The 27770-nt window shown below is 41.9% G+C and overlaps 1 protein-coding gene across 1 annotated transcript; it reads right to left on the bottom strand.

Annotated features, from left to right (window-relative positions):
* Positions 1–22626: 22626 nt before the first annotated feature.
* On the bottom strand, positions 22627–26854 carry LOC129183858 (uncharacterized). Its single transcript, XM_054780581.1, has 2 exons — positions 26845–26854; positions 22627–23330 (listed from the first exon to the last, which is right to left on the bottom strand). The coding sequence occupies exons 1-2, from the start codon at positions 26852–26854 to the stop codon at positions 22627–22629; spliced, it is 714 nt and encodes a 237-aa protein (XP_054636556.1).
* Between the last annotated feature and the right edge of the window lie 916 nt (positions 26855–27770).

The raw sequence follows: 27770 nt of genomic DNA, 5'->3' as shown, positions 1-27770 counted from the left end.
AGTTTTTCATTAAGAATAAACATAATTGTAATTCACTTATTCCGCCTATAAAGCCCTCTACAAAAAAAATCTAAAAACTGCCGATAACGCTTAATTTACATGCAGTGACCTGAATATTAACCAAGCAATAGTGACATTGTTATTGTAGGAGCTAACAACAAGGAACTACTTTTCTGGCGTAGTGACAATGCACCTTGCTCCGACGTTTCACCCTCTCTTTTTGCCCGGTCTATCGCCGGTCTCGGGGGCTGATTGTCCTCCGGCCTTCCTGCTCTGTCCATTTAGCTTTCTCTGCCCAGCGTCTAACTCTTCCTCTGTTGGTCCCATTAGCAGTGTCACAGTGCCCTCTACTGGTCAAGCATGTAGCAGTTTAAATATGGAGTTACAGTACAGTACTACAAGGCAAAATACATGAAAAAATAGACCAGTCGGCTTGTGTTCGTATCTCCGAAAGTTCGCATGCCGGATGTTCGAAAGTCGAGGACTTAGTGTACTTTTGTACAATGCATGGATAATATTTTCTGAGAAGTGTGGTCGGCTCGGTTTTTGGTACCGTGGCTCCAATGTTTGAATAATTTCACAGAACCCTGGATTTTCAACCACTGTTTGGTCGCGTGGCATCAGCAGGAACGAGAGGTGCCTGGATGGTCAGTGTTGTGTGAAATCCCATGGCGCCTTAGTAGGTGATTGGAGAGATTTGTCGTGTAGCCATGGTATTTTACTTGACCTTTACATAGCCTACAAGCAGAGAGCGACTTATTTAGAACATCTCCCTCTTTACAAAAGTCCAAGTGTTTCCACGCACTGGACCCCAATGGTGGCTTAATTATTTCTCACTCTCCAGCTTTTCCTCTGCCATCTGCCATGCCACGTTTTATTGTCTGCTGGTGCGTGGCGATGACATCAGACAGGCAGACTGAATCGAGTAACATTTATCATCTTTGTCATTAAAAGTGCTAAAAAAACACACCCATATAAAGCCTGCTGTGTTTAAATCTAATGCTTTATTTTCTAGTATCGATGCAATCGATTGACTACCTATTAAATGATGTTAGATCGACACATGCCATCCGGAATGTCCAATTCAATTCACTTTATTTATATAGCACATTTTATAAACACAGTTTACAAAGTGCAGCACAAACTAGCAAAACAGTAAATATAAAAAAAGTAAAAGTAAAAATTAATACAATAAAAGTTACTATTTCAAATAAAAAGAAAAATATTATGAACAATAAATAAAATTGAATTTAAAAAAAACCGTAGAATAAGTAGAACTAATAAAATAATAAAAAAGAAAACAATAAAAGACGCAGAAGACCATCAGGGTTTCCCTTGGGATTTTTTTTAAAGCTGTGGTGGTGGGTTGCATGGGAGGGCGGGCTGCCGCCGCGCCGCTGCTGCGTCTGCAATTTTTTTATGACTTATTTATTTATGAACTTATTTAACTTTTTTCAACAACTACCAGAACATGATCCTAGAACATTGCAAACATTTAATGGCAAAGTTGCTGAGAGCACTGCCAACATTTAAATTGCACTTTATTTACAAAGCACATCTCTACTTTTGTGCTCATTTGTCATTAAACACAGGTGTCATGTTTGAATAGAACAGCAATCATAAAAACATAAAAATACTAAGAAGTGAAGCAAATATTCTCTGGTGAACTACTCAACATCAGCTGGTGAGCTAATGCTAGCATATGAGCTACCCATTGGAGACCCCTGTGATAGCGTCACTGTCTTTACAGCTGTACATACTATGTGCTTCTGTTGCACAACGTTGACACACAGCTAGCATTTTGAGACAAGCCATAAGTATTATAATGATAACAAGAGAGCAAGATCAAGTGACACTTTAAAAAAGTGCGTTGTGATGATGATCGATGATTGATGAATCGCATGAACGTAGCTCATAGGTAGTCAGACGCCGCCAGCAAGGCATGTAAACAAAAATGCCAGAAATTGGAATGAGATTGAAACATGAGCGATCACACACGCTGGCATCGTTAGGCTTAGCATCTCACAAGCTGTCCTCAATTGACTACACATTGTATGGGTTACTGTTCATTCTCCCGATAATAAGAAACAAAGTGAAAGTCAACACAAGAAGTGTGGGCGCTGCGTATCTGGTCACATGCGCAAGAGCCAGCAAGGCGGACAGGTGATTCCAGTTCGGGCTTATCAAAATAAAGCACAGTGAAACATTTTGATGTTTTAAATGGTTTTCAAACTAATTGTGGTCATTATGTGTGTTAATAATAAGCCATACATGTATCTATATAGCTAGTATATATATTGTTTCGCACAATATATTACTTACTCAAGTAAAAAAAACAACACATTTTTAGGGTGCCGCGGCTTTTATTTTGTAGTAGAGCACCACCACCATCGATTACATGTAGCGGAAACCCTGACCACACAACTGACATCAAAAGCGAGAAAATAAAAGCGGGTTTTAAGACAAGACTTGAAGCAGTCAACTGTAGGGTCTGTTTTTACATGAGGGGGGAGAGTGTTCCACAGCTTGGGGCCGACTACAAAAAAGGCCCGGTCTCCACTGGTCTTAAGTCTTGTTTTGGGCACCACTAGCTGTGGTTATGGTTTAATTGATTTAAAACATGTGTACCATTCTGCGATTGGCTGGCGACCAGTCCAGGGTGTACCCCGCCTGTCGCCCGAAGTCAGCTGGGATAGGCTCCAGCATGCCCCGCGACCCTAATGAGGATGAAGCGGTATAGAAAATGGATAGATGGATGGATGGATGTGTACCGTTTACATTGAAATGCTTCATGTTACAATTCACAATTCCACATATCCAAAAAGGAATAGGAAGAAGCAGACCCCCCCTCTGTTTTACATCAATCGCTAATATTTGTTCACTTCCTGTATTCAACATGCACTAATTCACACTTTTTAAAATTAAAAATTCACAATTTACAATAACAATTTACACTTAGTTGGAGCTGGCCTTCCGACCTCAGTGAGCGCAATGGAAAGTAAATACGAGTTCCAAGATGTATTGACAGGCCAGTCCATTCAAAGCCTTAAAAACAAACAATACAATCTTAAAAACAATTCTAAAACGAACAGGCAGCCAGTGCAGGGAGGCAAGAATTGGGGTGATGCGCTCCCATTTTTTGGTTCCTGTTAAAAGCTATGCCACAGATGTTACTAACTGTAAGCGAGAGATTGCATTGTGGCAGTGTAAAGTGTCTTACAGTAGTCCAGACATGACAAAATAAAAGAGCGTCTATGACTTGTTCACAATGTTGCAAAGACAAAAATTATTTGATTTTCGATAAAAGCTGAAGATGATAAAAGCTGTTTTTTTACAACAGCGCTAATATGTTTATTAAACTCAATATCACTGTCTATCGTGACGCCAAGGCTGGTGGCTGCAGGACATACCTGGTTCTTGAGGGGGCCCAAATCCAAAAAGGGGCCGTTGTGATTCAGTAATATAACCTCAGTCTTCCCCTCATGGAGCTGTAAAAACACACTTGATATCACTTAAGCACTTGAGGAGCAGTGTCGGGGGGCATGGTCATTTTTTGTGGGTGGTTGATATATTTGGCAGTCATCTGCGTTGTTGTGTACTATGCTCTTACTGTATTTTGTAATGTGTTGCACCAGGAAGTGACGTAACACCCATGGCGTCGTAATAATGAGGAAGCCTGGCTTCGGTGATGTGATGTTCATGGTTGCAGTCTGTAATGACAAATAAATACGGTATGTCTTCAGGCTACATGCTGATGTCGTGTGTTTGCTTGGTTCTCACACACAAGGAGAGGACCGCTGCCTAACATTTCATCCACATATGCCATACTACGAAGCTGGTTCATTTCTTAGCAGGAGTTATAGGAATTTGTATGTGTCTTATATAAGTAAACGCTGATAGAAATATTGTTAAAATGTAAGTGTGAAAAACAAGTTATATTATGTGTATGTGAATGGACAGGCTGACCGGACATACTGACATTTGCATTGTGTGTGTACAGTATAAGTGAATGAACAGACAGATATTTCCTATGTGAATGGCCAGATGTTTACTTAGTGTATATGTGAATGGACATACTGGCATTTAGAGTGTGTGTAACTAAATGGACAGCTGACTGGACATACTGTTCTCTTCGAAACTCTACATGTGAGCTAAAAGGATGAGCTTCGCAGATGTAATTGCATTATTTAGACTGGTGTGTGTGTGTGTGTGTGTGTGTGTGTGTGTGTGTGTGTGCAGAAACACAGAGTAGCTCCTGCCATGTCTTCACAGTGGAGACTTGGATACTGCAATAATGAGACTGAAAGAAGTATCCAATGTGTGTTGTCTGTACACAACTCCGCTGTGATATCAGCAACCAGGGAACAAACAAACCCGTCATGCTGAGGTGCACATGCATCCACATCCACGCAAGTCCTTGGAGACACAATTACGTGGAAACTAAGGAATTAAATGATCCCCAATGTAAATATGAATGCAGCACACGCTCCATTAGTACTGTGATGGAGGCTTACTTTAGTCCAGAACCTGCTAGTTGTGTTTGTTTAGGTGGTTCATTAATTTCAATCTGGATTTGAGCCTGCTGTGAAGTGCCTCAGTACAGACCTGTAATTTTAAAATGTATGTATGTAAATAGACACTGATATTTACACTATTTACACACATACATGGGAGACATGTTCACTGACCGCTGCAGAAAAGGGGCGCTTCCGGAAGTGACGTTGGCAAAGGTGCAGTTCCCATCTTAAGCAGAGTAAACAAACATGAGAGGATGTATGAGACAGAAGATGTTTAGTCATAATAGCAGAGATTTGAGTGATGTATCAACAGTTTTTGAGGAGTAAGAAACATCTGGGGATGAAATAGAGAACTTGCAGAACAGGGAATTAAGACGTATTATTATTCGAACCACCGACAATGGAACTAGCATGTCTGATGCGGAGGTGTCCAATGACAAAGACATGGAGATGAAGAGTGGTCGGCTTCAAAAGTGTAAATTACCTTGGAGGTGCTTATCCTTCAATTATTGTTTTAAATTGTCTTCTTAATGAGCGTAAACAGGTCTTTAGAGCCTTTTTTATTGTGTATTTTGTCGCTGTCGCCGTCGCGCCCACCACCATCAACATATCGCTGTGAAAGTATGTTTTATGACTTGTATAATGCTTTGAATGCTTGTCGCTATGGTGGCATAGTGTTTAGAATATGTAAAGACATGACTTACTCTGTTCTGTGGCAACCGACGCCGTCCTGCTCCTTTTGTCCTTGGTAGCATAGCATAAGCAACAGCATCCAAAATGTGTTTGTGCCGTACTTTCAAGCCAAATGCTTCCTGTAAAGGTGTTGCTGCATACCAGCCTTCAATCAACGTTGCAAAGAACAGAATGCGAGGCGGGGGTCCATTTGTTTCTTCGTTCACTGTTGTCTTAAACCTACGTCTTTTGGAAAAGAAAACAAACTTACAGTACCACTTGAACACTGAACAGCCAGCAGCAACACGATTTGGCATGACTACTTTTTTGATGAAAAATAAACAAACAAAGTTGACATCCTGCCTCTGGAAGCCTTTGTTTGCGCTGAGCCCATAGACATATACGCCTTCGCCGACGTCACTTCTGGAAAGGCCCCTTTTTTGCGGTGGACAGTCGAATATGTCTCCCGCCACGTACTAAAATGCGATTTTTATGAATTTACTGTACACTTTCAAAAGGCAAACAATGTAGAACATAATTACAAACAATATAGAACATATTTAAGCAAAGTTGATAAATCATGTCAGTGGCTTATACGGTATTTTTGTTAATTTCGCCTTTTTTATGCTTGAAAATGCTTCATCTGGGCAAAAAAATGCATATGATTTTCTTAACAGTATATCAGAATATTTTTTGACTAATAATAAGAAATAGTCAACCCTTAAAGAGCGATCATTTATTAATTCATTATTTCTGAAAAACTAACATCCACCAATGTATTAATGTCTGCAAATGTAATAAACCACAAACGTTACATAAATGTGCAGCTTTTAATGTAATAATCCTGCAAAAGTAATACATTTTCCACAAACTTACCGGTAATAGAAGCTGCCTTCTACAATTTGATCATTGATCTTTAGGATTTTTATTGTTAAATTGTTATGGAGACTAACTAACTCCGGCTTACAAGTGAAATAATTAACTAAATAATTAAAGATTGATCAACATACGACTTATAGCCTAAATTGCATCATTTAGCAAATTTGCAAGTCCGGTCACTTGTCTGCTGTAAGAAACCCCTCCTCACGGTGACCATACTCATATGTTGTCATTATCATATTACATGTTATGATGTGTGTATTTGTCATATCCGTCATAAACAAGAGATTACAGTTTACGGGGTGTGTTTGAGCCACGGAATCGTGGTGTCACAGAGACGAGAGGAGAGCCGTGACACCGGGTATGCGCCTCTGATCAGTAGGTTTGGTTTTTAGCCAGGAACCCCCACTCTCCCTGTAACAATTTAGAAGTCATCTGTCATTGCAATTAGCCTAGTCCCAAGCAGTTTAATGATGGTAAAAATGAAACATAAGGTCTTTTCTGTGCTCCTCTGACCAGAACGGCATCCATAGCGGTGTGTTGGCAACGGTCTGTTTTACAGAAATAACAATAAAATACACACACGTCACATTATGAAAGTGCTTGTGATTTTTGGTGAATTTTTTGGTTAGAGAGAGAGGGACAGCAAAGCTACTCTGACAGCTGAGTTGAGCCACATGGAGAGCGTATAGTGCGTCCTTTATTTTTTTTTAATAGGGCACTGTCCTTATGGGTGAAGCTTAAGCACACAGATGTTCTGCTTTTCAGAATTTTTCTGTGATTCATAATGAATACAATCCCATCTTTAATGTAGGCTATACACCCTGGTCTACATTCAAATGATAAGCTCTAGTTTAGATTGGATATTGGCAGGGCTGATACTGACAGAGGGCATAGATTGTTGATTGACAGAGGGCGACAGCTTGATAATATATATTTTTGAATCCCATCGGCTATAAAAAAATTATGAAGAAATCTGGATCGATTGCTCATTTGTAAACACAACACTTATCAGTCTAAATAGGCAAGAATCTAAAGGTTTATTCATTCAAGTCAATTTAGCGAGCGAGAGAGAACTGAAAATAACAAAGCTGTTTGCATGGTGAGAGGGTGGGCTGTCCGTGATCGTGGAGCGGAGAGTCAGCAGCTGGATTTCACACCCACGGTCAGTAGTAGGCAAAAAAACAACAACCAACACAACGACTATTATTCATTGCGTTATTACGTTTCTGGCAAATTATTACAACATTCAAGAAGATTTTCACTTCCCCACAAACATAATATACTGTATCTCTGCAAACGTAATAGTAATTACATTTGTGGCAAGTCACGTGTTACGTTTGGGGAAAATGTACGTTTGCAGGATTATCACATTAAAAGCTGCACATATTTTATAACGTTTCTTGTTCAATATGTTTGTGGACATTATTACATTGGTGGGTGTTACAACCGCGATAAGAGTGAGGGAGCGATGTTCAAACCGAGATGTAGCGAGGGACGCTGCCTGCTGCCCCTCACGCCTCCCAGACACCTCACCGTGCTGCTCCAGGGGAGCCCGACTCACTATTTCAGAAGCACTGGTGTATGTAAATGGAAAGATAGATGTTTACTCTGTGTAGATGAACTGACATACTGACATTTACATTGCGTGCATGTGAATGGAAAGAATGATATTTGTACTGCATGCGAAAATGGATAGCCAGATATCTTGTGACATTATGTGTACAGTATGTGAATGAACAGATTGTGTGTACTGTATGCAAATGAGTAGAGTGATGTCTCGCTATGCGTGTATGTGAATGGACAGGCAGATGTTAACATGTATAAATGAATGGATTATCTTTGTATACTGTGCATGTGAATGGACATGTCAGTGATATTAAGTGTGTTTTGTATGTGAAATATGAGTGTATGTGAGCAATGTGACAAACAGGCATAATATGGTGGCACTGGTCTACAGAATACCGTTTTTATAAGTATGATGCCTCGGCCATTCATCATGTGTTATTATGTGACATTGTTTCAACACTCAAAGCAAGCAAGAAAATTACACTGTGGATCAATACGCTTTTTGATTACAAGTCTCTCCCGGGCAATAACACTGGATGTACAGTGCATTGACAAATTTATCGTTATTGTCAAGTCCATGTTGCTAATATGGAAGAAGTCCAAAAAAAATGCAACTTTTGCAGAGATGACACGTGAGAGGAAGCAAAAAAAGAGAAGCTCCAGAGAAAGGAAAAAGAGAGAACTATTGGAACGTGTGAAGTGCAGTGTTAAAGCAATCTATTTGCTGTTGTAGCGCTGACAGCAAGAAGAAGGTGTCTAATATCATAACAGTGCAAAGTCCACATTTTCTCTATTGCTGCCATTCAACAGCTGTCAGATCACAAAGAGCAGGGGCCGGGAGGTGTTAGGACCAGTGGAGCAATAGACAACAGTCTGTGATGTTAGCCATGGATGAATGTTGGGATTTAAGATGAACAACGCAGTTCTTATTGTTGTTCATATATGCATAGAGACCACCTTGCATCTGCATTTAACCTATTGCAATCATGAAATAGCAGGAAGCCTTCTGGCAGTTGGGGGAGTTCATAAGAGTTCATGTACGAAAACAAGTGTGTGAAAGAGAGAATATTATAGTACAGTAGTACCTCACATAACAAAAACCTCCTTTTACATGAATTCCACTGAACATAAAGAATTTATGTAAAGTTTTTGCATCGTATTACAGAAGAAATTCCATATAACATAAAGCGTCAAGTCAGTGCAAGTCTTTTTTTTTTCAATCAACTTTATTAATGCCTCAAGTCGGTGCAAGTTCAGACTAACACTTCGTGACGCCTTCTGACGCTTCACGCTCTCATTGGCTGATTTTCGGGGCACCGTCTCCGCTCTCATCTCATTGGCTGATTATCAGGGCATTGCCTACGCTCTCATCTCATTGGCTGATTATCGGGGCACCGCCTACGCTCTCATCCCATTGACTGAGTTATACAGCACGTACGTGAGTTTGTGTGAGAGACAGGCTTGTCCCTTCAACCTCCTTCCTCTTCGTAGTCCCCCTGAAACTTAAACAATTAAGTTAAGTTGCAAATTTAAATTTTGCACACAGCGTTATCGTGTAGTGGGTGTGCGTTTGTCTGTGAGACCAGCTGACTCTTAGACTCTTTGAGTCGCATTTCGACTCAGGCTAGTCCTCCTCCTCCTTCCTGCCTCCACTTGTGCTCCTGATCAAGACATCTCGTGAACGGTAGGATTGGTTTTGTTTTTCAGTTTTATTCATTTACAGTAATCTTATTTATTACCTTATTTTATCTTGGAATGTTACTCTACTATGTTTATGCTAACGTTTTCTTATATTTTCCCACCATGCTTGGTGGACTATATTTATATTTGGACTGATATTTTGAAGAGCCAAAGGGGTGAGTTTGGGAAGATCTTGGAACGGATTAGGCTATTTTCATGTATTTTACGCTTCGTATAACGTAAAAACCCTATAACGTAAACGTTCTCAGAACGGATTATTTACGTTGTAGGGGCGTCTACTGTACTCTATTTGACAAGAATAAAAACATTAGAGCAACATGGGGCATTCTGAACAGTATTATCAAGAATGAATGCAAGAAAGCAAATTACCCTCAATATTTTATACATGGAAATACCAAAAATGAGGACATGAACGAGGTAGTTGAAATGTTCAATAAATACTTTGTAAATATTGGACCAAACCTGGAAGAAAGGAAGAAGGGGATGAAAGTATAGGCAGGAATCCTAACTCCATGTTCCTCATTGGTGTGACAAAAAAAGAAATTAGGACTATCGTCAATAAAAGTAAAGCAAAAACATCAACTGACTGTAATGGAATCGACACAGGAACGCTAAAAAAGGTCATTAACGAGATTGCGGAACCACTGACGTACATCAATAATTTATCATTTCAGACTGGTATATTTCTAAATAGAATGAAAGTAGCTAAAGTAGTACCAATTTTCAGAAATGGAGACAAACATCAATTCACTAACTACCGACCAGTTTCTTTATTGCCACAATTTTCAAAAATAATTGAAAAGCTATTCAGCAACAGATTTGATACATTTATAAATAAGAATTAATTCATTCGGATACAGAGCTAACATTTCAATTTCCATGGCACTAATTAAAATAACTGAGTAAATTACCAACTCTATAGACCGCAGCGAGTGTGCAGCTGCAGTATTTATGGACTTAAAAGCATTTCATATCGAGTATATATGTATACTGTTCAACTTATACATAAACGATATCTGTAAAGCCAATAAAAAAAAATCACAGATGCAATGAAAATCCATAATGCCGCTTATAGAGAACATACAAACCCTCTTTTCCTAAAATCCAAACTTTTAAAATTTGTTGACCTGGTAAACCTTCAAACAAAATTATGCATAAAGCAAAAACTAACATGCTATCCAATAACACAATATAACTCTTCTCATCAAGAGAAATATGACCTTAGAAAAAAATAATACTTAAAACACTGATATGCCCGCATAACACTAAAAACCTTCAGCATATCAGTATGTGGAATCAAATTATGGAACGGATTGAGTAAAGAACTCAAACAATGGACTAAAATGAGCCATTTCAAGAAACAGTACAAGCAGTTGATGTTTACAAAGTATAAGGAAGAGGAGTCCTGAACCACAGGGAAATACTATGCTAAACCATATGACACCTGCACTTCATGCAATTTATCCATGCAGGCTGACAAACCTCAACTTCATTTTAATACATAGTTATATTGCTTTATCATTTTCTTGTGTTATTCAGAGCCGGCAAAGGCAACATGTTGAAGGGGAAATTAACAGATGTATTAGCAATTGATGTGAAAAAGAAGGGGTAGGATTGAATAAGCTCTGCTTACTACTCCTGTGGAATTATATGATGTGATGTGCACTGAAGTGAAACATAATGTTCAAATAAATCAAATCAACTCAGAGTATATTGTTAATGCAACAGACAGAGTGTCTTTTGTGAATGGACAGACAGACATAGAGTACCATATTTGTCATTACGACTGACCTCGAAAGTGAAACCAACGAAATGCAACAAAATGGAGAGCAGTGAAGCATACAAACATATTCAAGAGTCATGTTGCATCATTGCATGCTGAGTACGACAAATTGATACATGTCGGCAGGTCTGCACTAATATTGACAGTCCTGCCTCTCACGCCCCCACCACCCCGACAGTTCATCGTGCCCCAGTATTTGAGAAGTACTGCACTATATGAACTTTCACGTTGGGAGTTGTATCTCCGCTTAATCACGAGGGGGCATTTCTGCCTCAGTGAACCACTGCAGGCATTCTTAGGCTTTTATCAGACAGGGAAAGAAGACAACACATCTTGCTGCTCGCTTTATTACTTCTGTGGGCTTTTACAGGTTAGCAATGTGTCCAAAATATACATCCTTGATCTACTGTGTTTGTATATGTTTAAGTATTGTTGCAAAGTTTATTGTGCCAGACGGTGTACATTGAAGCTTCTTAAATGTGATGTGATTCACCATGCGGCCACATGAGCTAGCTTGAAGGGATAGTTTGGAATTTTTGACATTAAGTTGTATGACATCCGCATCAGCAGTGTGGTACATCAACAATGATGCCCCCAATTGGTCCCATGAGTCCGGTTCTGTTTGGAGATCCGTGATGAGGAACGTAGTTCCACTTGGTTTGCTGGGGCCATTTAAGGAAAGAGTTTGGCTTCTCAAAACAATATGCATTCAAGAGAGTAGTGTTCCCTCGCTCTATTGCGGTTCGTCTTTCGTGGACTCGCTTTTGCGTATTTTTTTTTTACTGCAATTTAAGTGTTTTTGTTGTTACAGGCCGAGCCTGGCCCTTTGAGAAGAATTGCATTGTGGGAAGTTGAGTGTCTCTCTCTTCCCTCGCTCATCTGTCTGCACCGCCCATTGTCTTCTCAAGATTCAAGATTCAAGAGAGTTTTATTGTCATGTGCATGGTAAAACAGCAGTTATACCATGCAATGAAAAAAATAAATAAATAAAGTGCTATGAGTGTGTGCGTGTGTTGCGTGCGGCGTGTGTGAGTGCTTCGTTGAGAAGTCTGATGGCCTGTGGGTAAAAGCTGTTTGCCAGCCTTGTGGTCTTGGACTTCAAACTCCTGTAGCGTCTGTGGCCTGGTTGGCTGTAGACATGTCAAACAATCTCCTTTATACTGGCCTGCCATATCTCCTGTGTCATCGCTAGCTTGCTTGCCAGCTTGCGGTCTTTGTATGTTTGCAAGATTCTCCCCGACAAAACCCACAATGCCGACAAAACAGGAGGATGCTAACCATCACACAAAAGGTTGGACTTCTCGACGTAAAACATATATAATAATTGTAAAAAAATTAAGTTGGCTACTTTGAAGATTTCAAGTATTGCGGGCTATTTTGGAAACCTATCCCGGCGATAAACGAGGGAACACTAATAAATTTGCATAACAAAAATGCCTCACAAAAAAATCAGACCTCACAAATGGCTCGCCGTTATATTCGTCTCCCGCTCTATCTCTGCGCACTGTCGCCTGTCCATTCTTGTGTATTTGATGAAGACGCTCACATCTTCTTCTGCTGTGGAACAGCTACATTTGACCAATTACAGTAAAGGAATAGTGGGAAGCTTTCTGGCAGGTTTACCACATTGCACTTATCCTTTACTTACTGTATATTATGTGTATGTGAATGGACAGACAGATAGATGTTTCCTACTAGGGAGAGCCACTACACCAAAGAAATCAGATTAATTTGTAGGTGATCGCGTGCATCGATAATCATTTATTTTTTGTTACACCTGACAGGCAGCTTTCACATTGACATCAATTCGCATCGAGTATTCGCTATGGCATTTATTATCAAACTGTAGTACAAGTACCACTGGTGGTACGTGGGCTCTCATGGCAAAAATAAAATTAGAAACACATACATTTGAAATAATCGTACAAATACATATTTACTATCCAAAGTTTTGTTGAAATTGAATTCAAATTCAAATTCCCTTTGCTGAGATATTCATGTTTATGGATGGAACTTGCTCCATATGCGTCAAGACAATGACTACAGGACAAGCCACATTTGTGGCTAAACCAATGGTTAAGTGGTAGAGTTTTCTCGTTCGGAGAAAAACTATCGGGAGAGCAGGGCAGCCAGAAGCCAATCAGATTGAGATCTATGGCATGGCTACTTTGAATGATAATACAGTAATAAGAAAGTGGCAGGGTGCAACGCATTATTGGAAGCGCACATTAAGTGCTTTAAGCACACCTGGCAATCCAACTTACCTCGGTGTTCCCAGCATCAGCGTCAGTGAGTGACATGTGGCTTTTTTTTCATCAGAGTTAAAAAAGCTGCTTCCTAATTGTTCATGTCCAAGCAGAAGCTGTAGTTATTCCACATTTGATCAACTTTACTTCAGATTAGGCAGATCAACCCACGTAGATGTTCAGACTTGTCTGCACCCTTTAATCTCAGGGAACTTCTATTGACGCTCATTTCATATGGCTCAGTGCCAACTTTCAAGTTCTGGCAATCATCTGTTTCATAACACACCTCATACATACAGTTGATGAGATCAGTGTTAACAATTAAGCGACATTGTCGATATATTTAGCCAGTAAGGGTGTGCATATAAGTGTTTCTTCTATCACGCATTTCTTCGGTAATTAAAAAGAAGCCATCAACAAAGGTGAAGAATCTGCCGAGCAGGCGAGCGGGAGTGACGCTGTGCAATGCATGTCTGAATGCTGTAAAAAAAAAAAAAACTCTCCACAATGTAACAGAGCCAAGAAGTAAGAGCTTGGACACGATCCTTTGCGCCTTGCTGCACCACACCTTCCTGGCAAAACACTTGTGGGCGTCCAAAGTGTGGCGTAGGGCCATTTGTGGAACACGACTCATTGCAGAAATAAAATAAACAAAAACCCAGCAAAAGTGGAAAATAGAACAAAAAAGCATAATATAAATAGAAAAAGCCAAAATGTTGGTACTAATGTTGGTATGTATGTATCACGTATGTATATGTTTTTTTTATTAAAAATTGTTTTCTAATTCTAAATTTCAAAGGACAGCTCGACAGCCCTGATGTGAATAGACAAAGACAAGTAGATAAGAGAAAAACAGTGAGCTGCATTATTATTATTATTTATTATTATAGGGTATATTATCATAACAGTGGTTTATTTGGTCTGAAAAAATGTTGACAATATCTTTGAGCGTTAATTTGTGGGACAAGAAGCATTTCACAAGGCACCTGCTGTTAATAAAAAATTGTACTTTTCTTAAAATTTATGTTAAAATCTTGTCTCAATCTTGTGCATCATCTTGTCTCGTGAGTTGGGTGTCTCGTGACAGCCTTATTAAGTGGTGGTACTTGCATAGTAAATTATTTGTGAGGTGGTATGTGGTCTAAAACGTTTGAGAACCATTGCACGGTATTAAAGAAAATGACCAAGATCTGCACTGCAGTTTCACTGGGACTTCATTACTTCAGTCGGCATGCAGTACAGTCATTGGCCAGTCCACATGCCAATCATTACACCAGCCACACCAGTGATTGGTTAACATTATGACATTATTTAACCAGTTAGAAGTAGCGTCTCTGGAGGACTGACAATTTTTTTAATTTTAATTGGGGTCTGTACAACAAAGTTATTTAATTTATTTAAAACAAATCACATTTTCTTATCGGAGACAATTGTTGTATGAAATACCCCACCCTCCAACAATAACCTTCAAAAACATATTTAAAGAGTTTGTGTTGTGTTTATGGGCATGTCGGATATCTCAAACAACTGAAAATAAGAGTGGTTTGACTCCTTGTGTGAAAGTCGTCATGTAGTTCACACATCAGTGAGCACACAAACACTAGAACTGTCTGATCTTGAAGTGGTTTTGTACGTTGGTTCCCAATGACTGGGTACCTGCAGGTGTTATTTACCCGTGTCTGCTTGCATGCTCCTACACATTGCAATGGGAAAAAAGAAAGCAAAGGACAGATGATGAGCCGCTTTCAAAGAGCCTTGCCTTTTGCTTTCAGCATCACAAAGTGCACTTAGGAGCCTCTGTCATTTTCTACCCATGTCCTCGTCTCTGGGAGGGTTTTATTATTATGATAAGCGATAGTCTCGCTCATTCTCATGTCCACTCTCTAGTCACCAGCCTTTCATCTTCAATACGCTTCGACTGCTCCTCCTCCCCCCTTTTTCTACCCTTGTTGCAAAGAAAAGAAACATCAATACATACATGTACTGGCTTATTTTTGGGAAAAAAGCACATATTTTCTTCAAGCATGGTACTGTTATTGTTAGTTATTTTGTTAGTCTTTATAAAAATTGTCATGTCTACTTTTCATTTGTGACATCAGTGTGCTTACATTTTACTAAATGCCGGAAACAGCGTGAATACATCCAAAAACAGTATTTTTGGATGGAGGACAGCTTTGTAAAAGAGTAGGCTTCACCGCATCTTCTCAACAGTAGATAGTGATAACCTTCACTTCCTCTGTGCAAGTTGTCAGTGTTTTAGGGTCTTTATGTCCATGACGATGTTTCTGTCATCTACTGCTGATCCTTTCTTTGGTCTACCTGTTGACGTCTGTTACTTAGTATACCAGTGTTTTTTTTTCTTCTTCAGGACATTTCAAATGGTTGTACTGGCCATTACCAATGTTTGTACAATGGTTCTGATTGATTTTCTGTTCTATCTCAGATTCACAATTGCCTGTTTTTCACTCATACTGTCACAAGCGGCACAAGTCAGTGTATGGAACCCAAGATGCAGAGACAAAAATTGTATACAAAAAAGGTAACTCCGCAGGAGTACAATGCGGCATACAAAAATGCAAACATGTACAGTCCTAAAAAGTACAACAGAAATCACTGGGGTCTTAGCCACAAAATGATACAAAAAACGCTGCTGAAAAATAATAGCACGAAAAATACTATACAGGAGCTAAAAGCACTGCTAATCTAGCAGGAAAAATTACAATTGTAAACTGCTGAAAACCAAACAGGTGGAAACACAAAAGACGCTGCTGAGAACCAAGCAGGTACTAGACAAGGCTGTAGAGATTCAAGATTCAAGAGTTTTATTGTAAAAGCTGTGAGGCACAACTACTCACAGCAACCGAGGCAAAAGGGACCAGAAAGTTAGCATACAGGTAAGTAAGCAAAAGGCAGGATAAGCATGGTAAGATGTGAGGAACAAAGACAATCTGGCAATGAGGACGTTCCATTGTTAAGCTTAAGAAGGATGACAGCTGATTACACACAGGTGTGTGCTAGAGGCTCCTCTTCTGCAGGATCACCAGTGCGCTGCATATCCCCCCTCTTATAAGGCACCCCCTGCCGGCCTACCTGGTTTATCAGGATGGAGTGAGTGGAAGTCTTGGATGATATGATATAGGAGCGGGAAACCCAGGAGTGCTCCTCAGGACCGTACCCCTCCCAGTCGACCAAGCACTGCACCCGCCTACCCCGTGTTCTCACCATCTAAGCAGGCAGGTCATCAACCAGGTGCTGCAGAGGCAGCGGCTCAACCGCACCTGACCGGTTTGATAACAGTTTGATACGGGACACGTGGAAGACTGGGTAGACCTTTAGTGATGGTGGTAGCTTGAGCTTGACATAAGAGGCACTGATGTTGGAATCAATTACGTAAGGTCCAACAAATCTGGGCGCTAGCTTCTTGCAGGTGCCCACCAAGGGTAGGTCCCGGGATGACGACTACACCTCCTTGCCCGGTTCGTATTCAGGTGCGGGGACTCTGTGGCGATCTGTCAGCTGGCGGTTACATGCAGCAGTCCGGGATAATGCCGCCTGGGTCTCTCGCCACACCTGGTAAGCCCTCCGGAGGTGCAGTTGGATGGATGACATATAGATATGTCAGCTTCCTGTGATGGGAGCAACGGGGTTGATATCCGTAAGCAGTCTTGAATGGTGACATACCTGTAGCCGTGCTGATGAGGGAGTTGTGGGTGTACTCCGTACACCCAGGTGAGTTGAGATGACCATGCGGAGGGGTGTCGGTGGCAAACACAACACAGGGTAGCCTCCAGATCTTTATTGGCCCGCTCTGTCTGGATGTTGGATTGGAGATGATAACCAGAGGAAAGGCTCGCCGATGCCCCCAACGCCTTACAGATTGCCCTCCACACAAACTGGGGCCCACCGTCCCAGGGGATGCCGCATGTCGCACCAGAAGTCGAGCTGTCTCCAAGGATGAAGGAAGTTTAGGTAGTGTGATAAAGTGTGCCATCTCAGAAAATCTGTCAACAACGTTCAGAATGACCGTGTTGCCTTTGGTGGGTGGCAGACCAGTGATGAAATCCAAAGAACTGTGCGACCACGGGCTGGAGGGGATGGGCAACGGCTGCAGGATCCAGAAGGCGGTTGGTGAGGGACTTGTTCCTGACACAGACAGAGGAGGCTGCCACAAACTCCTTGACATCTGATGACATGGCAGGCCACCAAAACGTCTGGTCCTTGATGAACTGGGTGCGTCGGACTCCAGAGTGACAAGCCATCTTAGACGAGTGTGCCCATTGTAGCACATCCTACCTCATCTCTGCCGGCATAAACAACTTGCCATCAGGAGACACCTCTGGCGGTGCCTCAACTGCAACGGCCGCTTTGGTCACCCTTTGCTCCACCTCCCACTGGAGAGCCCCTAGAACTCTGGCTACAAGTATGGTCTCTTGACCGCCTCCTCCGGACCAAAAATCATGGAAAGTTGCGTGAGCCGGGTCGGTATGTAATGGAGAAGTTAAACCTCGATAGGAACAGTGACCAATGTGCTTGGTGGGAGTTTAATCTTTGCGCATTTCTGATGTAGGCAAGGTTCTTGTGATCTGTTACCACAACGAATGGCAGGGCCCATAAGCCATACCCTCCAACCAATGCCTCCACTCAAGCAACGGCAGAACGATGGCCAGCAGTTCTCTATTGCCCACATCATAGTTACTCTCTGCTGCAGTGAGGCAAAGTGAGAAGAACGCACACGGATGGAGCCTCTGGTTGACCGGGGACCGCTGGGACAGGACCGCTCCCACTCCTGTATCCGAGGCGTCAACCTCTACAAAGAATTGTAAAGATGGGTCAGGGTGAGCAAGTACGAGTGCAAAGGTAAACAATAATTTTAATTTAGCAAAACTCGCCTCGGCCTCGGGCTTCCACATAAACGGGATCTTAGTAGATGTAAGCCTTGTCAGAGGTTCCGCCCTGCTGCTGAAGTTATGAAAAAATATTCGGTAGAAGTTCACAAACCCTTTGGAAGTCACATTTTTCTGCTTCGATGTAGAGGCGATTCTCTAGTATCCGTTGGCGTACCACATGTACACGGTGAATGTGTTCCTTTAAATTACATGAGAAGATCAGAATATCATCCAGATAAACAAAGCAGAATTGGTTCTACATATCTCTGAGGACATCGTTAATTAAATTTTGAAACATCGCTGGGGTGTTAGTGAGCCGAAAGAGCATGACCAGATTTTCAAAAAAACTAATAGCCTCATGATGATTACCAGAAAGGTGAAGTGATACTAACTCAGTTTGGTGAGTCACATCCAGAGAATGAACCTCCTTTGGACACAGGGAACTACTTCCAGCCTCACATCATGGTACCATCCCCAGTCAAATGGACAGTGTGAGTGAGCCAACCATGAACCTTAGATGCATTACTGAAACCAATCCTAGTGCCTAGGCAGAACACTTAGTTTTGATTGAGTACTCACACAAGTCTATGACCAGCTCAGCACTGGGTATGTCCCCCTTTGCGGCCGCGCTAGGCTATCAACCACCTGTTTCCCCGCCCAGGAGTCCTAACTTCATGTACCGTCAATTCAGGCCCATCTTAGATGAGCCAGGCGGGTCTGGAAAGAGAGAGGATCGGAGGAAAATAAGAGACAGACAAGAGGCCGCACCCAGCCTCACAGTACACTCCTTGGCAGCACATGTTGCTCTCATCCAACCACATACCCATCAAGACTTACACACGCAAGCTCTCTCTCTGGTTTCCAGGTCCATTTCCCATTGAAAAGATCCTTGGCAGTGAAGCTCAAGTGGCCTCCCACTGTATGAATACACCCTGGATTTCATATTTTTTTAATCTGTCCTGTGTCTCCCCAGCCTCCCTTCGCAGACCTTGCCTTCTTTTATTGCAGCGCCCTGTTGTATAACTCCTTTGAAGGCCCTGATGTGGAAGCATCTTTGATGGCACCACTTAAAGGAAAACTGCCTTTTTTTTTAAAATTTTGCCCATCATCTACAGTCCTTATATGAAACATGAAACCACGTCTTTCTCTTTTCTGTGCATTCTAAAGAGAGAAAAACAGCAAAAAACAGTGAGCATGTTGGACATAACAATGCATGTAATGGACACACCTATGAAGCCCTAAAATAAAAAAATCCCCAAAACACCAACAATGTTAATAATAATAATAAAACATTTTACTAGTTGGCGCCTTTCAAAACACCCAAGGTCACCTTACATGCAATAAAAGAATTACAATAAAACATAAAAATAAAAATAATAATACAAAGGGGGAACAGCTGTACTCTCAAAAAAATAAAAATAAAAATCCAGGGTCAAGAGGAGTAAGCAGTTTTGAACAGGAGGTTTTTAAGTTGTGATTTAAAAATATCGACACAGTCCAGTAGACAGATGTGTAGTGGAAGAAGTAGTGGAGTCTGGGTGCTGAGCAGCTGAAAGCCTGAGCACCAAAAGTAGGCATGTTAAAACTAGATGTTAAAACTAGGAGTGGCGAGCAGGGAAGCGGATGATGAACAGAGTGAGCGGGACGGGATGTGGGGTGAGATCAGGTCATGCAAGTATGGGGGCGCCAGGTTATGGTTATGAGGAGGAGTTTATATTGAATGCGTTGTTAGATAGGAAGCCAATGGAGGTTAGAGAGAACGGGTGTGATGTGGTGGGAGTATTTGGTGTTGGTAGTAATTCTGGCAGCGCAGTTTTGAATAAGCTGTAGTTGATGGGTGAATTTCTGTGGAAGACCAGTAAGAAGGGCATTACAGTAATCAAGGCTACAGGTGACCAAAGCATTAATGAGAAATTCTGTTGAGTGCTGGGAGAGAGAGGGTTGGAATTGGAAGATGTTGTGAAGATGGAAGAAGGCTGAGCGTGAAATATTATTCATGTGGGATTTGAAGGAGAGTGTGCTGTCAAGGATGACTCCGAGGCTCTTGACTTGAGAAACGGTAGGAACTATACAACCATCAATTTTAATGTTGAAGGAATGGGCCTTGGAGAGTGATGACTTAAAGCCTACAAGAAGAACTTCACTTATATTGCCATTGGGTTTGAGCATATTCATGGACATCTACTTAGTGATGGCCTGACGACAGTCTGTAAGAGCAGTAGGTGGTGATGTTGAGAAGGGCTTGGTTGTGAGATAGATCTGAGTGTCATCAGTGTAACAATCAAAACGAATACCAAAATAAGATAAAATATTACCGAAGGAAAGAAGAAAAATTTTTAAAAAGTAGGGGACCAACGATTGACCCTTGGGCACACCGTGAATGATTGGTGAGCATGAAGATTTAACATTGTACTCTTGAATAAATTGTGAATGGTTGGACATGTAAGAATAGAATCACTGTATAGTTGTGCCAGAGACCCCAATGCAGGCTAAACGATCCAGGAGGACAGTGTGAGATATAGTATGAAAAGCTACGCTAAGGTCGAGGAGAACGAGAATGGAAAGAAGACCGGAGTCTGCTGCAAGAGGGAGGTTGTTGGTTATTAGAATGAGATCTGTTTCTGTACTGTGATTGGGCCGAAAACCAGACTGGAAGGGCTCGAAGAGATTGTAAGTAGATGGTCCTAGAGTTGAGAGGCTACTATACGCTCAAGTGTCTTGGAAATAAACGGAAAGTTTGTTATGGGTCGATATGGATCAATGCTGGGATTGAGCCAAGGGGAGTTAAGCGAAGGTGAACAGGAAGTTTTCAGGTTCTGATTGAGTTGACCATAGCATACAGGAAATGTAGATATTGTTGACATTGTGATACTGATGAGAAATGGCAGGTTGACGATTGAGGAGTTTCTTAACAGTTGAGAATAAGGTTCTTGTAGTATTTTCATCGTGGAAAGGTGAAAAATGTTGTCATAGTAGACGGATTTGGCAGCATTAAGAGCAGATTTGTAGATTATAGTGTGTTCAAAATACATTTGGAGATGTACAGGGAGACCTGTCTTCTTGTAAAGGTGTTCCAGGCGGTGGCCTACAGGTTTGAGTTGGCAGAGTTCAGGATTAAACCAAGGTGCAGATCTGAGGAAGGAGACTGTGTGAGTTTTTAGCAGAGCCAGGGAGTCAAATGCCGAATGGAGAGTGGAATTGTAAAGGTCATTTACAGAGTATAACAGTTGGTTAATGATGTGGAAATAAGACAGTTAAATTCGGTGGTACTGATGTTCTTAATGTTGTGGAAGGATATTGTACGCTCACAGGAGTGAGATGGCAAAAAAAAATATATATATAATCAGAAAAAGGAATACCTGAGCAGCAGACCAAATCCAAAATATGACCTTTGTGTGTGGGGAAATTACTAAATTGGGTAGAATCAAAGCTGTCTAAAGTGGAATTAAAATCCTTGGATAGGGTGTCATTGTCCACATGAACGTTAAAATCTCCAATTAAAATAATATTTGGAGTAATGGCACACAAATCTGTTAAAAAGCGATGAACGTTCGGCTATGAAAGTGGAAGGTTCTTTAGGAGGACGATAAACAGTTGCAATAATAGTTGGTGTGTGCCCCTTTTAACTGGACGGCAAGGGCTTCAAATGAGGAGGTTTCATTTACTTGAACAGGGAGGATCTTCAAACTCTTGCGATAAAATAGGGCGAGACCACCACCTTTCCCGAAGGTGCGTGGTTTAGCATTATAAACCAAATCCTTGCGAAAGGCATTGATTTTCTGTTAAGGATACAATACTGAGGTTGCAATCAGTTATGTATTCAGAAAGTAACGTGGCTATGTTGGAGAGTGATCTGACGTTGAAGAGTGACAATTTCAAAGTGGTTTGGGTGGTTATGGGAGACTGTGGCACTACAACGATCACAGCGTGGTCAGCAGATCTACCAGGTTTAATAGGGGAGTGTCTGAGGGTTATATATGGGAGAGGGGGTGCCGCGGGTGCCGGGCGCCTATTGCTGCTGGGGGACCCCGTGTGCGTCTGGTGGTGCTGGCTCTCCCTCGGCTTCCTTTGCCTCTAGGGGTGGGGCGGGATCTGCCCTGGGCCCTCCTGCTAGGCTGATGCGTGGGGTCGTCCGGTGTGGGGTGTGGGGGGCGGCCTCTCCCCTCGGTGGGGGCACGGGTGCTTGAGCCCAGCTGCCTCAGCCATCTTCCCTGGGTGGGAGGGTGGGTTGAGGGAGAGCAAGTTTTAATTTTTTTGATAATTTTATTTTATTCGTATTATTATTATTTTTTTGTTTATTAATTTATTACTTATTTTATTGTATTTTATCGATTTATTTGTGTATTGTATGTGTGACATGTGGGGACTGCTTGCTACCCTCCAGCTCTTGTGGCTTTCCCCCCAGTGACTGGGAGCTTTTGGGCGTCGCCGATTGCTCTGGAGGCCGTGCCGGCCTGGAGGGCCCTGCTTTCTTTGTGGCCTGCATGCTGGGATGCCCGAGGTGGGCGGAAGTAGGGGTCTTGGATGTGCAGTTTGGGCTTGGAATGGAGGGATGCGTGGTGCTGGGGTGGGGCGATCTCTTCCTTTCTCCCTTCCGGGACGGGGTCGCTGTGGTTTGGTGGATGGGGGGGCGGTGGGGGCCGCGGGCGGATGGGTGTGTGGGTGCCCGTGCGGGCTGGGGGCGGGGTGTTCCTCTGTGTGGCGCTGGCCGGGATCGGCGAGGGGATGCTTACTCTGGGGTGGGGTGATCGGGGGTGGCTTTGGTGGGGGGGTTGGGGGTGGTTCTGGTGGGGGTCTGGCAGGCGGTCCCCACTACTTGCTGGTGTCTGGCTAGTCTCTGTTTCCTGGCTGGCGGTTGTCTGCCTGCATCCTGGGTGTCTCCCTTGGCTTGTTGGTGGATGGGCAGGGGGTGGGGTGATGGCTGGTGTGCGGCATGGCGGGGGGCGGGCGGGGACGTGTGCTTCGGCGCCCGGCGGGGGGTCGCTCCTCTCATGGGTCCTGTCGTGTGGTGCTTGCTTCTCTGTCCCTCCTTGCCGCTTCTGGCTTGTGTGCTTTGTGGGTGTGGCCGTGCTCCGCTCTATGTGCGGTCCGGTTCTCTTGTGGTCGCTGTGGTATGACTCCCTTGCCAGTTATTTGGCCTTGGCCAAATCGTGACAGAACAATGTTGCCACAATGGATTCTGCGGAGTTGGAGCAGTTTCAGTCTGCCGGATGCTCCACTACCGAGTGCCAGACTTTACAACTTGTTGGGACCTGAGCAACAAGCTTTAAGAGACTATACCTCCTCTTCACTTGCCGCAGGACTTATTCGTCCTTCGTCATCCCCCTTGGGAGCAGGATTCTTTTTTTTGTCGAAAAGAGATAGATATAGATAGATTACCGTGGGCTTAATGAGATCACGGTAAGGAATAGTTACTCGTTGCCACTCATGGACTCAGCTTTTTCTTCTCTTCACTCAGCCAAAAATATTCACAAAATTGGACTTATGCAATGCTTACCATTTAGTGCGTATTGGGGATGGAGACTAATGGAAGACTGCATTCAATACTCTGAATATTTAGTTATACCGTTTGGCCTCACCAACACTCCCGCAGTATTCCAAAACCTGATCAACGACATCGTTAGAGACATGCTCAAACAATTCTGTTTTGTATATTTGAACGATATACACAATTTTTAAATTCATTACAGGAACATCGTCTCTTTGTTAAAGCGGAAAAATGCGAGTTTCATTCAACGTCTGTCTTGTTTCTGGGGTACTTTGCGGAGAAGGGCAAACTCAGAGCTTATCCCGCCAAGATTCAGGAGGTGGTCGAATGGCCTCCCACATCCAGGAAGCATTTGCAGAGGTTATTTGGGTTTGCGAACTTCCATAGAAGGTTTATTCACAACTTCAGGAACAAGGCTGAACGTCTGACGAGGCTTACATCGACCATAGTACCTTTTGTGTGGTCCCCAGAAGCCGATACGGCATTCAGTAAGCTTTTCAATGACTAGCTGTGTCTATTCTGTCCAATTCCACTGCACATCGGCAGCGATTTTTATTCAGCTATAAATGAAACCTGATTCAGATTTGAGGACATCCATATTTCTCAACTGGGCCAGGCCCCACAAAAATGGGATTTGTGTCACATGATGTTTAACATGAACATCAGCGGCTTTAAACTAACTTTGCAACACACACAAGAACATATTCATGCTTACTTAATGCACCTCCACAGGTGAAGAATTTGGGCACATTTACAAAATAAGATGAACACAGTGTGATGCCAATCATCATACTGTGATCAGAATCATTTGCATTTGGGTCTAATCACATCTGACACTTTTAATCGTTGATATGAAAAGGTACAGGCAACTTTTTAAAGAGAATAAAACCCCTCTTGCAATGACAAGTAGCAGGGACAATAGTTTTAGTGCAATTCGTTGCATGCATTTCATATTGTGGACAGCAAACCAAGTAACTATGGTGAAATCCGAATACAGTACAGTGTTTTTGAATGTGATTCTCAGAAAAATAATAGGTTTTTAATAGTTTATTTAATCACTGATATGCTTGAGGAGGCATGAAAATGTAAATATTTAAGGGTGGTAAACAACAACAGTAAATGTCTGACACATTAATTGTTTAATTGCTTCCAACCATGCATTAACATAAGCAATTCTTCAGAAGGATAGTGCGAGCAAAGCAGAAAATTGGCCTGGAGGGCTTTGGGGAATTACAAAAGGCAGATTGCATGATGTGCTGCAAGTCTAAGCTAGTGGAACCGACATTTGAAGCTTTTTTTCCCGCTAATTATGATCAGTCTCTAAGCTTTTTTTTTTTAAGTCTCTTTCCCTCCAGAACTCTTCCAAAGCTCATTCAGAAGAGCTTTGTCATGTGGAAAATGAGCTTGTTTTTCATTTATTATGTTCCTCTTTTGTGTTAGGATGAAGACATTTTTGGGAAAATGACATAACCTTAATCTCTTTTGGGGTGTCGTACTTTTTGTGTGGCATTATTCTTCCCCTTTACTTTCCACATATTACCCACCCAACCCACCACAAAAGTTTAAACACGATTTTACACCATGTAATCTCACCAAAAGAAGATGATGATGATAATGATGATGATTTGATGCAATGTGTCGTGGAACAGCCTATTCTGCTGTTGCTATTGGCTCCTGTTTGTCTTCTTTTGTGGAGTGGTTGACTCAAATCTTATTAGGAGCAGGTAAGATACAATATATATTGGCAATTTTACAGTGTATTCTTTAACAAACCATCAAAAACCATAGTAATGTTTGTGGAAGAACCTTACACAACATCCTGGTCACACACTGTTGTGGAATGGCATCAGCGTAAGATGATCCTGCAAGTGTTAAGTTGGGAAGTTCAGAAATGTCGTTAGATCACGCCATCCTTTCTACTTCCAAAATCTGGATGTAGTCTTTGAAAACACCAAACTGTAGGGGTGCAACATTGTCATCTTGGAGCATGGAGTTTGGTCCCACACTGTAGTGATATGGGAGTGCTGCTGGTAGCCGAATATCATTTCTATCTGCACTGGGATTGCAGCAATCAGCATAACGTTCTCTCCATGTTCCTCACAATTTGACCCCCTCAATCCAACTGAATCTTGTCTCATGGATGAACACAGTGTTCCTCAGCTTCCAGTGCAGGTGTTGATGATAACAGAAGCCCAGATACCAAAGCAACAGCGGAATAAGCTGTTTGGCAGCATTGCATTCTCATTCAGCATTCTCCCAGCATTGTTTCGCAGGGCACATATAGACAAACAACCATTCACACTCACATTCATACATATGGACAATTTAGAGTCGCAATTAACCTAACATGCATGTTTTTGGAATGTGGGAGGAAACCGGAGTACCCGGAAAAAAAAACATGCATGCACGGGGAGAACATGCAAACTCCACACAGAAATGCCCATCCAGAGATTTGAAACCACTGACTGTGTGGCCAACATGCATGGCATCATTTGAAAGGTAAATAAAGAGCCTTTCCTTTTGCCGGTGATGAAAAATTAATGGGGAAGGTGCTGAATAGGCCCCCCCAACTCATGCTCGTGACTCTTTTCTTACCAACCCTGCCGCTTACATGCACACAACCACACTTTCCCTATATTGTCCATTCCGCCTCACTACAATGGTAAAGGTCGGTGAAAAAAGTCCTGATCTTTCTTACTACAGACTCCCTCCTGTCAGCAATTTCAGGAGCATACTATTATTATCCTCTTACATCAGTAGCTTCATCGTTTTTGTTTGTCAAAGCGACAGAAATTGACGGATTTTTTTTCCACTAACTTACAACGTTTTTAATTAGCCTGCTGTTTTTACATACTTTTGTGTTTACCTATACAGTATAGTCAAATAGTTATACAATAATTATTTACCTACAAAGCCCTGTGAGGCCTTAGGCAGTGAAAATTTGTTAACTATGAACACAAAAAATAATGTTTTTTTTTCATGTTTTTGTCCATCTTAAGAATGCTGACTAGAGTATAACGTGAAAAGTGAAAGGTGAAATGAAAAGTCAAGCCAGGATGTGCGTCTTCGCATCAGTGGCCAATTGATGGCAGTTTTTGCTTACCTTTCCCCATCTCCGTCTGCAAACAAATGGCTGCCCATGCTTTAATTGATGAGATTTTTTCCACCAAAATGGGGGTGGTTTCATGTTTCATTACCTGCCTTACTTTTGCTTTCAGTGCAAGTGTCTTTCCTCTCATCCTGCACCCAAAGCACATAAAGTATAAACATGACATCACAATTACAAAATCCCCAACTATCGCTTGCTTTCGATTAATGTCTGTTCCTCTTGTTGTATTCACGGTATATAGTATGTACACTATCATTTGAGATTTTTTTTAGCTGGCATATTTTATGTCATCTTTTTCTGAAAAGGCTTTTTTCCTTTCAAAATCAGAACGAAAACTGTATTTAAAAAAAACAAATCGCGCTCTACATGTGCCAAGTGGTTAGCATGTTGGCCTAACAGTCAGGAGATAGAGTGTTCGGATCTCCAATTGGGCATCTCTGTGTGCAGTTTGCATGTTCTTGGGTGGGTTCTCTCCGGGTACTCTGGCTTCCTCCAACAGTCCAGAAACAGGCATGTTAGGTTAATTGGACACATATGTGCCCTGTGATTGGCTGGCGACCAGTCTAGGGTGTATCCCACCTCTCACCTGAGCTGGGATAGGCTGCCGATCACCGGGGACCCTAATGAGGACAAACAGTATAGAAAATGGATGGACGGATGAATGCCCTGAGATGATTGTTTTTGCTTTCTTCTGTAGTCTATGAAAGAAGGAGGATAGGGGAAAGTGGAAGTTATTAATTTTAAAACGGCAGAGACCTCAACCACCTCCATTATCAGAGAATTTGTTTGGGTGTCTCAATACTTATACAGTGGCAAATTCAAAATTAATTATGCATGAATTTGATGCATAAATTACAGTTGAGGCATGATGGCGAAGGGGAATCCAGATGAAAATGGAAATCTGCCTATCAAAGGACAGC

This window comes from Dunckerocampus dactyliophorus, chromosome 1, assembly GCF_027744805.1.
Source record: "Dunckerocampus dactyliophorus isolate RoL2022-P2 chromosome 1, RoL_Ddac_1.1, whole genome shotgun sequence".
NCBI lineage: Eukaryota > Metazoa > Chordata > Actinopteri > Syngnathiformes > Syngnathidae > Dunckerocampus > Dunckerocampus dactyliophorus.
This window is presented reverse-complemented; position numbering and strand designations above follow the sequence as displayed.